We start from the raw sequence: 15388 nt of genomic DNA, 5'->3' as shown, positions 1-15388 counted from the left end.
CATCTGGAATGCTGCGCTTTGTGTGTATTTGGGAACAAATTCTACTCCTGAGGACATTCTGCACCAAAAATTAAAAATTCTGCACACAATATTTTAAAATTCTGCAAATGTAATTTGTCAAATAAATGTGGAGGCTCCAGCCTGGCACTGGGGAGCACAGGCCACTAGCTGCACAGAGGTGGGAGATCACTCTGCAGCTCCCCCCCAGGACACAGACTCAGCAGTGAGGCTGCACCCAACCCTGACACAGCGCAAGGACTCAGCCTGCCCCAGAAACACCCCAGGGCCCTGCCCCTCACCATGGGCAGGCAGGCTCAGCAAGGCAGGATCCAAGTGTGGAGGGGCTTAATGTGGGGGGATCCAGGTGTGGGTTGAGAGGGTTCTGTGTGGGGCAAACTGGGTGCAGGGGGGGATCTGGATGCACAGGGGCTTGTTGGGGGGTTCTGGGTGTAATGGCAATGGGACTCTGCAGGGGGGTCCAGGTGAAGGTGGCTGGGGCTCAGTGGCGGGGGAGACTGGGTGTGGGAGGGATAGAGCTCAGCAGGGCAGTCTGGGTGGGGGGCTCAGTAGGGGGGTCAGATGCTGGGGAAGTGGGGCTCAGTGGGGTGGGGATCCACTTATAGCTGGTTGGGGCTCGGTGGGACAAGGATCCAGGTGCATGTGGCTCATTGGGATGGTCCAGATGCAAGGGGAGTGGGGCTTATCAGAAGGGTGAGGCTCAGTGAGAGGGTCTGGGTATGAGGGGGTCTGGATGCATGGCTGGTGGGTGGATGGGGGAGCAGCTCCCTCTACAGGAATCCCTCCCCCTACAGCTGAGGAGCAATGGATGCAGGAAGCAGGGGGGGAGGGGCAGTTTGCAGAGCTTCCTGCAGCCAGGAAAGAAATCTGGGGGTGGGTCTGACCCAGCCCCAGATGCCGTGCAGGGGAAGAGGAAGTCCTGTCCTCCCCAGCCCAGCTGGGACTAGTAGTTGAGCCTAGTGCAAGGTCAGAGCCACCAGCCAGGTCTTCCCCAGTCCCGCCCCCTGCCCCACAGTGATTTACTTCTCTGCCAGCTGCCCTGGGCACCCAAAACATACTGCTGGGGAGGGTTGCACAACCGCTCTTGTGACTTCCTTTTGCTCCCCCTTCAGAAAATCATTTTTCTGCGGGGACACAAAGAAATCTGCAGGGGACATAAATTCTGCACATGTGCAGTGGTGCAGAATTCCCCCAGAAGTAAAATTCTGAACTGTATTTTAAGTAAAAATGTAGATTCTAGATGGACACAGCATCACTCTGATTCTGTGCCCCCTGGTCTTGGCAAGAAGGTTGGGTTGGAACTTAGCATGAAGCAAGCCACTGTTTCTAAGGGTATGGGTTACTTTCGCTCAGCTGTCTCACGTTGTGTTGGGCTTGCCACCAAGAGTCACAATGTGGTGTTTAGCATTGTATACATAGGCCCATCTCTTTCCCAAGGAGAATTCAGTCTTCTCCCAGGCATAACTCTGTTGATTTTCAGAAGGGCATGTGCTCCCTCTGGTTTCGGAGGCCATACTTATAGCCAGCAAAAATGGCCTCAGACCACAATCTCCCAGACATGGTGGTGTCCTGAAGTCTTGATCCCAGCAGGTCCCCATGGCTCTGCCACAAGATGGCAGTGAAAGGGAGCTGCCCTGAGCATGCCTATGGCAGTGAGTGACTACATAAATCTCCACGAAGGAGGGACTGCCCACCTATCAGACAGAGAAGTGCACAAGGGATCCTGTGCCCACTCCTGCTAGGAACCAGACTTTTATCTCATTGACACTGTCTGAGAAACAACAGTGCTGTTTGCTTGCAAGCTGTCATTCTGTACAGCATAACTCTGTGCTGCTGCTAATGTGCTCTGCGTGAAAAGCTTGGGGTGGTGTGAAAAGGTGTGGAGAGGAATCTAATGAGACAGGGCGGGTGTGGAATGGTTGTGCACGAAGGACAGAATTGTGCACAGAGAGAGCACACTCAGGGAAGGAGGTGGGATAGCTCAGTGGTTTGTGCTTTGGCCTTCTAAACCCTGGGTTGTGAGTTCAATCCTTGAGGGGGCCATTTAGGGATCAGTGGGGTGACAAAAAACAAAAATCACACACTGCCAGGGACAGTACTTGGTCCTGCTAGTGGAGGCAGGGGACTGGATTCAATGGCCTTTCAAGGTCCCTTCCAGCTCTATGAGATAAGTATATCTATATATTTGACTTCTGGTTATTTCTTCCTTATATTTAATAGCATCATTCATGTAGGGATTAAGGACATTGTTGTGTACTTTGAATGAAGGTTGGGACTATCTTTCTGCCACACTTTTAATCTGCCCAGAACCTTAACACCTGCCATGAGCAAGGAAAAAGCTACTCCTGGCCCTACCCCACCTCTTGGATAGAGCAAACCCTCAAGTGCTCCTGTGAGGATCTCTCTGGGGGGGGAGATGCTCAATACCCTGACATGTGATGTGTTTATCATCCGTCCTAGTCGGAGGTTGATGGCTGGTTAACTCCTGTGTAGGCGGCCAGGCAGGCTCTATGAATACAGTGGAGCAGTACACTTGCACTTGCATCCGAAGAAGTGGGTATTCACCCACGAAAGCTCATGCTGCAAAACGTCTGTTAGTCTATAAGGTGCCACAGGATTCTTTGTTGCTTTTACAGTGGAGCAGGCACAGTGAGAACCACCATGGCCAAGAACCCTCACAAACTCCCCGAAGCAGGTTCAGATACAGAGAGGAGAGACAGAGAGGCACAGGGAGGTCCCATTTCAAGCTCCAATCCCCATGGCCAGCCTGGTTACCTGCAGTGCTGCTGAGTAGTAACTTTCTTCAAATCCAGCAGGAGCCAGGCCGTTCGTAGTAAGAGATGGCTGCTGCTCACCAGCACGTATCTGTGCTGCTGTCATGCAACAGTCCAGCTCCCCTCTGCACCTTCCAGAATGTGACAACAAAAAAACAAAGCCAGGAAATGCCTCCCACACAACACTCAGATCCATTACTATGTCACTCAGATAACCTTAACTCTGTCCCTAGGGGGGTAAGTCCTCCTTAGCAAGGGTTCACGTAAGTGAATTCAAAAGGCAACTGGCCTGAGAGCACAGGCTCCCCCATCCTGTAACATTATCCGCACTACCTACCTTTCTCCGGCTCCTTCAGATTGTTCTTCACAAACTCCACAGCCTGAGCCACTTCCTGGTCACTGCACACATTTAGCTGCAGCACTTTCATGCGATCCGATTTAATGCTCTCCAGCTCCCTGGCACCATCTCCATTCTCACCCTGCCCAAGAGAGAAAGAAGAGAGATGCCCTGCTCAGACAGGATGGCAGTAATCCAGCCCCGCGCCAAGGACACAGGCTTGGGCTGTTGGAAATGCGCATGCAGAGGTGGGCCCCAGACAGCAATCACACAATGCAAGTCCAACCTTTGTGAATTTACCTGTCATTTCTGTCTCAATTTCCCCACCCAGCAAATAGTGAGACTGACTCTGTTTCTCCCTGCCTCACAGATGGATTCATTGGTTATTGTTTTCCCTGCAGTCAGAGGGTGTAGAGAGCTATGTAAGTGCTGACCGGTGTCAGAGCTCTGTGGGTAATAGAGCCAACATTTTCAAAAGGATCACAGAAGTCCAGATTTTCTGAGCTTGAGAGTAAATGGCTTTTCAGGCAGCTCCTCTGAATAGCTCACTCTAAAAATTCCTACCCATTCCACTTAAATGTATTCTTTCATTCTCTTTCAGAAGCAAATGCCAGACTACAATGCCAAAGGCAGTTCCTCGCTGGCCGAGTCTGAGAGCAAACAGTCTAGTGCTATAAAAAAGGAAAGGTCTAAAACATTGACAAGTGAACCTTCTGTATAACAATTTGCATTTGTTACAAAAGAGATCAGGAGGCGTAGTAATGGAAGTGTCAGGGAGATGCAGCCACCTCTGGGGGGAGAGTGGCAGCCAGTCAGACACCTGGTTCACAGCAAGACGGGAAGAGGAAATGCTGGGTAAGGACATCAGAACAAATGCTTACTCCACCCTGAATAATGAGAAAAGACAGGTCAACTCCACTTTTCTTTATGACCAGTGTCTTGTCAAATTTACTTTCAGGATCTCATGCAATAGCACAAAGCTGCAATATTTAGTTTGCAAACACTGAAGTGAAAATTGAGGGAAAATATTTTCCCTGGAAATTTAAATAGAATAATGGAAACAATTATATAGGTGCTTAGTTTTGTTGGAGTTATTTTTGGTTTTGTTGCGGTGTGTATTTTGTATTTGTTGCCATGTGTTTTTTTTAAACAAAACTTACATTTGAGACCATTCCATTTACCTGAGCTCAGCCATGGGGCTCCAGAGAATCCAGGCATCTTAGAGCTGATATCTAGGTCACCATTTCCTCCTCTCCTTCTTATCATCAACTTTATCAGGGAGGAGCCATTTGCATTTTCATGGGCTGCTATTAGTCAGCACTTCTGATTGATCTGATTTCTCCTGTATTTGCATACAGCTTCCAATTATTGTAGGCAAACAAGACAAGCAGTAGTTTCCACAGGAATTGAAATTGGGGTGGGGTTTTCAAATTTACGGGGGGCGGGGTGTCAGGGCCAATGAGATATATAAAAGAGAATAAAGTAAATGTTTTGTTAGGATAATGCAAATTTAACATAACATAATGCAAGTTACACATAACAGGTCTAGATTTCTAAAAAATATATATAAATTTTTTTAAAAATGTATTTAATTTAAATTGACTTTTGAAAAGTAAGGAATCATGGGATAAGAGGGAAGTCCTCTCATGGATCAGTAACTGGTTAAAATATGGGAAACAAAGGGTAGGAATAAATTATCCGTTTTCAGAATGGAGAGAGATAAATAGCGGTGTCCCAGAGGGGTCGGTACTGAGACCTGTACTGTTCAACATACTCATAAATGATCTGGAGAAAGGGGTAAACAGTGAGGTGACAAAATTTTCAGATGATACAAAACTACTCAAGATAGTTAAGACCCAAGCAGACTGTGAAGAGTTACAAAGGGATCTCACAAAACTGGGTGACTGGGCAACAAAATGGCAGAGGAAATTCAGTACTGATAAATGAAAAGTAATGCACATTGGAAAACAATCTCAACTATACATACAAAATTAAGGAGTCTGAATTAGCTGTTACCACTCAAGAAAGATCTTGGAGTCGTTGTGGATAGTTTTCTGAAAACATCCACTCAATGTGCAGCGGCAGCCAAAAAAGCAAACAGAAACATTAAGAAAGGGATAGATAAGAAGACAGAAAATATCATATTGCCTCTATATAAATCCATGGTATGTGTACACCTTGAATACTGTGTGCAGATCTGGTCACCCCATCCCAAAAAAGATACATTGGAAATGGAAAAGGTACAGAGATGGGCAACTAAAATGATTAGGGGTATGAAACAGGAGGAGAAATTAAAATGACTGGGAATTTTCAGCTTAGAAAAGAGACGACTAAGGGGGGATATGATAGAGGTCAATCAGCACAGGCTAAGTACAGTTCTACTGACCTTTACTCATACAATAAGAACATTATTTCATTTCCCACCCCCCACCCCCTGCATTCAAGTGATTTGTAACCCAACCCCAGCCAAAATCTATCACTTGGGCGACACAGCTCTGTTTGCTGGATACCTAGGTAGATTAGGTGTGAATGTAAATACAATCTGGTCCTGAAGCCTTTCCCCCCAGCCTCCAGCTCATCACTAGCTGTCAGGGAGAGCTCATTTAGACTTTGCTTACAAATCATCATTTGAAATTATTAGGTTGGCCAACATCACCGAAATGAATGCACTGACATTGTCTTAAAAACCAGCTGTATAAGGAAGCTAGTCTATGTTCATACTTTTGAAATCTATTATACTTTTTCAGATACATGTATTTTATCATACACTGTATATGCTTTTAAAGTCTGTATTAATGTTTCAATTTCAATTCAAATTTCCAAACAATCACTAAATTGGCATGTTTCAGAGTAGCAGCGGTGTTAGTCTGTATCCGCAAAAAGAACAGGCGTAATTGTGGCACCTTAGAGACTAACACATTTATTTGAGCATAAGCTTTTGTGGGCTACAGCCCACTTCATCGGATGCATAGAATGGAACATATAGTGAGGAGATATATATATACATACAGAGAACATGAAAAGGTGGGAGTTGCCCAACCAACTCTAAGAGGCTAATTAATTAAGATGACCTATTCTCAGCAGGAGAAAAAAAACTTTTGTAGTGATAATCAAGATGACCCATTTAAGATAGTTTGACACGAAGGTGTGAGGATACTTAACATAGGGAAATAGATTCAATGTGTGTAATGGCTCAACCATTCCCAGTCTCTATTTAAGCCTAAATTGATTGTATCTAATTTGCATATTAATTCAAGTTCAGCAGTTTCTCATTGGAGTCTGTTTTTGAAGCTTTTCTGTTGCAAAATTGCCACCTTTAAATCTGTTACTGAACGGCCAGAGAGGTTGAAGTGTTCTCCTACTGGTGTTTGAATGTTATAATTCTTGACGTCTGATTTGCTTCCCATTTATTCTTTTGCATAGAGACTGTCTGGTTTGGCCAATGTACATGGCAGAGGGGCAAATGCTGGCACATGATGGCATATATCACATTGGTAGATGTGCAGGTTAACGAGCCCCTGATTGCATGGCTGATGTGATTAGGTCCTATGATGGGGTCCCTTGTATAGATATGTGGACAGAGTTGGCATCGGGCTTTGTTGCAAGGATAGGTTCCTGGGTTAGTGTTTTTGTTCTGTGGTTGCTGGTGAGTATTTGCTTCAGGTTGGGGGGGCTGTCTGTAAGCGAGGACAGGTCTGTCTTCCAAGATCTTTGAGAGTGAGGGGTCATCTTTCAGGATAGGTTGTAGATCTTTGATGATGTGCTGGAGAGGTTTTAGTTGGAGGCTGAAGGTAACGGCTAGTGGCGTTCTGTTATTTTCTATGTTGGGTCTGTCTTGTAATAGGTGATTTCTGGGTACTCTTCTGGCTCTGTCAATCTGTTTTTTCACTTCAGCAGGTGGGTATTGTAATTTTAAGAATGCTTGATAGAGATCTTGTAGGTGTTTGTCTCTGTCTGAGGGATTGGAGTAAATGTGGTAGGATCTTAGAGCTTGGCTGTAGACAATGGATCGTGTGGTGTGTCCTGGATGGAAGCTAGAGGCATGTAGGTAAGTACAGTGGTCAGTAGGTTTCCAGTATAGAGTGGTGTTTATGTGGCCATCGCTTATTAGCACAGTAGTGTCAAGGAAATGGACCGCTTGTGTGGATTGGTCTAGGCTGAGGTTGATGGTGAGATGGAAATTGTTGAAATCATGGTGGAATTCCTGAAGGGCTTCTTTTCCATGGGTCCAGATGATGAAGATGTCATCAGTGTAGAGTAGGGGCATTAGGGGACGAGAGCTAAGGAAGCATTGTTCTAAGTCAGCCATAAAAATGTTGGCATACTATGGGCCATGCGGGTACCCATAGCAGTGCTGCTGACTTGAAGGTATATATTGTCCCCAAATGTGAAACAGTTGTGGGTGAGGACAAAGTCGCAAAGTTCAGCCACCAGGTTTGGCATGAAACTAGTTCACAAAACTGGGCGGGGGTGTTGGGGAAATTCAAGGGGGGGTGTAGGGAAATCACTGAAGACAAGGCAAGTGTATAGTCCCACATCATGTTACAGTAGGTGGGGAGATTGCCTGTCTTACCCCACAGGTACCTGCTCGACTGCCTTTGCAGGAAGGCTGAAGGAAATATTGCATATTTACTTAGTTGCTTTTCCTGGTGTTGCAGATTACCTGTCTCCTGCAAGGTGTACAGTTCAAAAGTGTCTTCCTCTGACAACCTCTTCAGCTAAGTAAAAGGGTCATGTGGTTAGTCAGAATGTCAATCATGCTGATATAGATGGGGTAACTCCATTAACTTCAATGTGGAGTTACTCCAGCATTACACCAGTGTAACTGAATTCAGGATCTGGCCCTACAACATTTCCTTTTAAATCTGAAATGTTTCCAGGCATCACAGAAACACCGGACGAAGCAGTGGAACTTCCCGGGTGACTGGACACAAGCCACAACAGCACTTCTCATACCTTTCTATGTACATGAAAGGAAACCTTCCAAGTGTGATGTTGGCATTTTGGTAGGCATCATGTCAGCATCACAACGTTATGCTCTCTTTGAAGCAAACCGTTTATACTCGGTACGCTGCTGCTCACTGTATCTTGGGAAAACGTTGTTAAAACTTAGCTTTGGATCATACAAAGAGCCTTTCAGCTGCTTTACAGTGAACAAAATGAAGCCAATCCAGCTCACAAACAGAGACTTACTGTATCTGTGCTCCAGGCACTTCTTGTCATTTCAGAGTGCTAAGAACCAGGGCTCCCTAAGTAAGTTTGCTGCCCCCCTCAGCCCTTCCTAAAATAAAAAGGAAACACATTTCCAATACTTCTGCCAAACAGCCATTGGTCAATGACTTGGAAAAATAGTGTCGCTCATTAGTATTTCTCACCTAAAATGAGAATTTTCTTCTTCGGCCAAGGAGGACCATCTGTAGTTACTGCCCTAAACTCCTGCAAATCACTCCATGCTGAGAGAGTATATTGGTTTAGAAGGTCTATTTTTATACCAAATAAGCATCAGAATAACTGTCTGACATGACTACCCACTGCAGGGTTCGCCCTGCCTCTCCATGGTCCACCTCTTCCTTACCCCTCTGGGGCGATGTGAGCTCTGGGAGGGCTGCGGGAGTGCTCAGGCCAGGCATGCTTCCTAGGACTGTTGGGGTTTCTCACTGTACCCCCCACCACCCCAAGGATTCTGCTCTGTGCCTCCTACTCCCAGTGTCTCCTGCAGGGTCTGCCTGAGTTGTTTCCTGGATGGTTTTTTGGGTCTGTGTCACTGACCCTTGCTGCTCCTGACTCTGCACCATGATGTCCACTTGGGTCTCTGGGAGGGAGGAGAGGTCGTCCAAGAGAATGCACATTGGGTACAAAATAGGGAGAGAAGTGTGCAGACCTGGTGTTCCCAGTGCGCCATCTGCCTCCTTTTCTCCCCTGGTGCCCGGGAAGAACCATACATGGGACTCACCCCTCTTGCAGATGGGTCCTCGTGCAAGATGAAACTGCCCCCAGAACCTCGCCCATGTCTCTGCGTTGATTTATCAGCAGAGTCTGGGCCTGGTGCCCAGATTCCGACAGCAGCAGCTCCATCAGCTTGGGGACACAACGTCTACCCCTTCGCCTGCTCTTTGTTTTATTTGTTCTGTCTACTGCTTCTGTGCTTTCAGGTGGGAGGGGAAGTTTAAACTGCGTTATAATGTGTGACAGACACAAAGTGAGGGGGTGATAACTTTTATTGGACCAACTCCTGTGGATGGACGGCACGAGCTTTTGAGGATCCCAGAGCTCTTCTTCAGGTCTGGGGAGATGTTTAGTCACTACGTGGGGCTGTACGAAGCACACTGCACCCCATCTTTACTGAGTGACGGAGGCAGTCTACACTCTTTTTTACAATAAAACTGTTGTGACTAGCATCTATCTTGCCTCTGTCTGTGTGACTAACACAACATGGTGTCAGAAGATAATCACCAGAAACTGCAGAATTTTGTCAAAATGCTAAAAGTCCAAGCACCAGAGAACTTCAGCTTCAACAGACCGTCCGACTGGCCCAACCGGACGGAGCACTTTGCACGTTTTCGCATTGCAAGTAAACTCCACAATGAGATGGGGGAGGGGAAAGCTAGTTCTCTCATCTGTGCAGGGAAGCTGAATGTACCTTTCAATCCTTGGTCTTTGGAGAGGAGAGCCACAAAAACATAATTACTTTGGGGGGCTGGCTAAGTTTGATGAGCATTTTATACCTCAGCCTAGTGTGGTTTATGAGCGAGTGGTTTTTTACCAGCATGTCCAAACACTGGGGAGGCTGTGGAATCTTTTATAGGAGGCTTGTATGACATGACAGAAAACTATGATCTTGAGGATAAAAAGGAAGAGCAGACTAGAGACAGTAGTGCCAGGCATTTTAGCAACAGACTATCAGAGAAACTGCGAATGAAGAGAGATTTCTAGATAATACTGGTCTAGATAATACTTAGTTCTGCCACGAGTGCAGGGGACTGGAAGACCTCTTGATTAAAAATCAAAACAGAGACCAGAGGCTGCCAGAAAGAGACCTAGAGGAAGTCACTTACAGAGCGAGGACAGGAAATTAGCACAGCTGTAAAAAGCAATCGTAATACCTCCCCAAAGGCAATGTCTGAGGCTTGCCCCACATTGCTTTTGAGGATTTATTACAATTGCTGCAGATGATGTGGGAAAGTCACAATCCAAGAGGTGATTGTCCAGCCAAAGGAGCCAAATCTCATAAATGCACAAAAACGGGACATTTTGCCACTGACTGCCCATGAAGGGGTTGACTCACAACTAGCACCTTCTTGTGGCTGGGCATGGCATAGCAACTCTCCACATCATGGACTTTCGGCTGATGGTCATTCCGGTGCTGTGATCATCTGCCTCTTCCCGCGACTTGGACCTTTGCCCAGCTCACTTTAAAGTCTCTCCTCTTCTGGGTAGTTAATGAACAAAAACAAGGGAATTAACACAGATGTTCATCCCAAAGCTGGGTCAAGGCTCTCTTCCTTCAGAGGACACTCATTGGTCTAGGGCCCTAACCTGCATTTGCAGGTAACAGAAGGCAGTGGTTCCCTCTCAAGGTGAGTCAGCATCTGGCCCTCCCTCCCCTCAGGAAGGGGCCATTGGGCAGCAGTCAGCTGGGGAACTCTGCCTTCAGTCTGCCTTCTCTCCAGCAGCTGAGGACTGAAGGTCTGCTCTCCTCCCTGGTCTGCCATCAACTGAGCTGGGGTTCTCCCTCTTCAACCTGCCATTTCTCACACCTGCTATGGGGCAGCACCACCTGAGCCCACACTAGCTCATTAACCCCTTGTTGTCCAGTGTGGGGTCTGCATACCCCATCACCCGGCTGCACATATGCAGTACATGAAGTGAGCACGGATAGTCAAGAGACCTTTTTTCTGGGCTCAGTCACAGGTAATGACACAGAGCCAGTCTGGAGAGTGAAACTGAATATCTGAGGCAAGACTTAATTTTAAAATAGATTCAGGTGTGGATGCAACAGTCATACCAGAAGGGCCTTCTAATCACCTTCAACCTCTCCTAGAGCTGAAACCAGCAGATACTGTCCTAAATAAGCCCCCAGGTACTTTGGCAGCACTGGACAGTTTTCCACAGAAGCAACCTACAAAGACAAAAGCTTTAATGTTACCGTGGATGTGATCAGAGGCTGACAGTCTCCTCTGTCTCAGTGTGGGTGCCATGATGGGTGGAGTGAGAAAGATGGGAGGAGGAAACAGACTATTTGGTGTACTGGATTTTTAAAAGGGGATGTAGTAAAAAGGCTGCTGAACCGCATAGCGTACATATGCCCCACAAAATTCCTATCCCATTACTTCATACAGTAGAAATTGAGTTAAAGGGAATGGAAAAGAGTGACATAATCAAGAAAAGATCTGAGCCAACTGCATGGTCTGCACCGATGGTACCTGTTATAGGGAAAAATATGAACCTGTATGGATCTTAAAAGACTTACTGAAGCAGTAGCAAGAGAAAACTATACCCTTCCAGCACTCGGAGACTTTCCTCCTGACATGGCAGGAGCTACTGTATTCTCCAAATTTGATGCCTCAAGTGGTTTCTAAGAGAGTGCTACACTGACTACATTCATTATGCAACTTGGGAGATTGTGCTTTCAAAGATTACGTTTCAGGATTACCAGAATTCCTGACATTTTCCAAAGAAAGATGGCAGAGTGGCTAAAGAACATAAACGGGGTTGTCATTTTTATGGACAAAATTTTAGTATATGAGTCATCAGTGGAAAACAAGACAAAACCCTCAGTAAAGATCTGAGCTTAATCAGTGAACCTGGACTCAAGCTAAATAAAGAAAAGTGTGTTTTCCACCTACACCAAAATGAACTTTGGGGACAGATAATAAACAAAGATGGAATTATTCTTGGCTCTGAGCAAGTAAAAGCAATTAGAGAATTGAATGCATTTGTTCCAGAATTGATATGCTTAACGGGGATGGTAAATTATTTTGGCTAATACCTGAAGACCTTTCTAGAGTGGCAAAATCCTTGAATGAACTATTAAGGTACAATACCATCCAGTTTATGGGGGCCAAATCAGGAGATTTCCTGGAAAAGGGTAAAATAAATTATCTCAGCTGTTGCAGTTTCAATGTTCTACAATGCAAAGAAACACACAATGGGCACTGCCGATGCCAGTAGCTATGTCCTTGGTGGTGTACTGTTGCAGGTATATGGATCTGAGTTGAAGCCAGCTGGATTTTGCTCTTGTACACTTATCAAAGCAGAAAAACGATATGCACTGATTGAAAAGGAGTACTTTGGCACGTGTATGAGCATGTGAGAACTCCTACAGATATCTGCATGGATTACGTTCCTTTAAACTGATAACTGCCCATAAACCTCTTGTAACCCTTATCAATGGAAAAGACCCGTATCAAGCATCAATGAGATGCCAATGTCTTTTGAACTGGCTCATGCAATTTAACCCTATCGCTGAATATACTCCTGGTAAAAATCTGGTAACAGCAGACATATTTTCACGGAGCCCCACATTGCACTCAAACACCTGTGGGCCAGAAGATGATGAAAAGGCTTTTGTAGATGCTGTGGGAACTTACAGACAAGTGTCAGGCAGGAAACTATATCTGCTACAAAGAGCAACATCAAGAAGTTTTTAGCTACATTCGGGCAGGGTGGCCCTAGTATCTGAAGAACACAAGAACACCTGTGACAAGAGACTGCTTTGCTGTACGCAGACAATTAAGCGAGTCCAATGGCCTAATGATTAAAGGTGATTGTACTATCATCCAAAGTGCTTTGAGAGGAGAAATTCTAGACCTCATCCATCCAGGTCATCAAGGACTAGCTAAATGCCATGAATGAGCCAATCTGTCAGTGTGGTGGTCTGGAATCAGCAAGGACACGAAGGGATTATTTAGTCTGCAGAAGAGAAGAGTGAGGGGGGATTTGATAGCTGCTTTCAACTACCTGAAAGGGGTTTCCAAAGAGGATGGATCTAGACTGTTCTCAGTGGTGGCAGATGACAAAACAAGGATTAATGGTCTCAGTTGCAGTGGGGGAGGTTTAGGTTGGATATTAGGAAAAACTTTTTCACTAGGAGGGTGGTGAAGCACTGGAATGGGTTACCTAGGGAGGTGGTGGAATCTCCTTCCTTAGAGGTTTTTAAGGTCAGGCTTGACAAAGCCCTGGCTGGAATGATTTAGTTGGGGATTGGTTCTGCTTTGAGCAGGGGGTTGGACTAGATACCTCCTGAGGTCCCTTCCAATCCTGATAGTCTATGATTCTATGAATAAAATGTTTTCATGTGAACACTGCAGAACTAACAGACCGACATAACACAAAGAGCGTCTAGTAGCAATATCTCTACCAACTTTCCCAGACCTGGAGAAGAGCTCTATGTAGCTCAAAAGCTTGCATCTTTCACCAGCAGAAGTTGGTCCAATGAATGGTATTACCTCCCTCACCTGTCTCTCTAACATCTTTACCAGACAGCCCCTAGAGGAGGCTAGCAGCAGCCTGATGCATATTCAGAGGACATCATTACCTAGTTGAAATGGACTATTTTTCTAGCTATATTGAAATAATATATTTGAAAGATGCAACGTGTTACAGTGTTACCAAGAAATTAAAGAGCATATTTGCCCATTCTGGTATTCCAGAACAATTATTGCTAGACAATGGACCACAATTAACTGCAGCTGAATTTACGTCATTCCAAAGTATGACTTTGAACACACCACTAGCAGCCCCCATTACCCACAAGCAAATGTAGAAACTGAGAGGGCAGTACAGACAGTGATGAAATACTGAAGCAGGAAGAGCCATTCCTTTAGTAGGAACATCAGGAGCCCCGCCCAGCTCATGATAGGAAGGCAACTCAGGTCTACTGTTCCAACCCTGGAAAAGAATCTAGCCCCAAAGAGGCCAGATCTGTTGAGGAGTGGCTGAATTAGATCAAAAGGCAAAAAATAGTTATGAACATTTTTATACCTAATGTCACTCAGAGAATTCCCTGATCTGGAACCCAATGGCCATGAAGGAAAAGGATGGAGAACTCCAGTTGTTGTAAAGAAAAAGAATGCATTGCCCAAGTCACAGACCATTGAGACAGGCGGTGGGGAGTTCAGCAGAAACTGTTGACATCTTCAGTTTGTTCCAAAGACTCAGTAATCAACTGAGAACAAGATGCAGAACAAGGAAGAGGAAGATGAACCGACTCCGTACTTGCCAGGCCAGCCATTGCAAGGGAAAGACAGCCTAGTCTCCAAGATGTTACCCACTGTGGATGTATAGTTAAAGAACCAGTGCCATTCGGGGATGAGTAATACACAGACACGTATTGAAATTCAAAAAGTTAGTTTGGAAAAAAAAAGTTTTAGAGTTTTAAAGTAGTTAAAATACAGAAAAGACGAAAGGGGGGAGATGTGATGGGAAGCTTAAACTGCCTTACATGTAGTCACTCTGTGTGAAGCGTCCAGCCGCACATCCTGGCCGTGTTGGAGGCAGGCTACACTTTGTGTGCAGTAAAGTTTAGTGTTGTGGCTGTGCCCATTGTGCTGCTATTCCTGTGTGACTAACCTGGTACAGCCATGTCCCCCGCCCATGGGAAGCTGGCCCTCCCTCCTTGCTGCAGCGGCTCACCACAGGCTCCTTTCACTGGAGTTGACTTTGCTCTGCCCTGCCTGCTTGTGTCTTCACAGCGCAGCCCTGGCCACCTCCTCTGCTCGGGGGCTGCTCCAGTGCTTGGGGGCCAGCAGCAGAGAAAACCTTCCCCTCCATGTGGGCAAGTCTTTCTTCTTTCCTTCAGTTCTCTCCTCTCTCCTGGGATAGGAAAGTACCCGTTCAGTCCTGACATGGATCATGATGTGGGTCAGGCCAGTCACAGCAAGGCCCGTGTGGCATGGGGTGATGTCATGGGATGGGCAGGGCACGAGGAGGCCTGTGGAGTGTCGCGGGGTGGGGATGCTCTGGCGGGGGGTGCAGCATCGTGAGGTGGGAAGGACACAGGGAGGTCCTTGTAGCAGGTATCATGATGTGGGGCAGAGGAAGGCCTGTGAAGCACAGTGTCACTGGGTAGTGTGGGCAGATCATGGGGAGACCCAAGGAGCATCATTGGGCAGGGCGGGTGGGTCACCAGGAGGCCCGTGGAGGGCGGTGTCACCGGGCGGGACGGGGGGGGTCACCAGGAGGCCCGGGGAGGGCGGTGTCACCGGGCGGGAGGGGGGGTGTCACCAGGAGGCCCGTCGCGGGCGGTGTCACCGGGCGG

General features: G+C 46.4%; 1 protein-coding gene and 1 pseudogene across 3 annotated transcripts in view; both read right to left on the bottom strand.

Moving 5' to 3' along the window:
- Positions 1 to 15388, bottom strand: part of LOC120372010 (D-beta-hydroxybutyrate dehydrogenase, mitochondrial-like) — a 31238-nt gene that overhangs the window by 7048 nt on the left and 8802 nt on the right. For 2 of the 3 annotated variants that reach the window (XM_039488647.1, XM_039488646.1), the window contains exon 3: positions 3130 to 3271. In XM_039488647.1, coding sequence (XP_039344581.1) covers positions 3130 to 3271 — 142 coding nt within the window. Of the gene's footprint in view, positions 1 to 3129; positions 3272 to 4310; positions 4565 to 15388 lie in introns of those variants that run through there. The other variant, XM_039488648.1, reaches the window with a different exon arrangement.
- Positions 1184 to 1704, bottom strand: LOC120372011 (annotated as a pseudogene).

The sequence above is a fragment of the Mauremys reevesii genome, linkage group 9 (genome assembly GCF_016161935.1).
Source record: "Mauremys reevesii isolate NIE-2019 linkage group 9, ASM1616193v1, whole genome shotgun sequence".
Classification (NCBI taxonomy): domain Eukaryota; kingdom Metazoa; phylum Chordata; order Testudines; family Geoemydidae; genus Mauremys; species Mauremys reevesii.
Note: the sequence above shows the minus strand (reverse complement) of the source record. Positions and strands in the feature narration are given on the sequence as shown.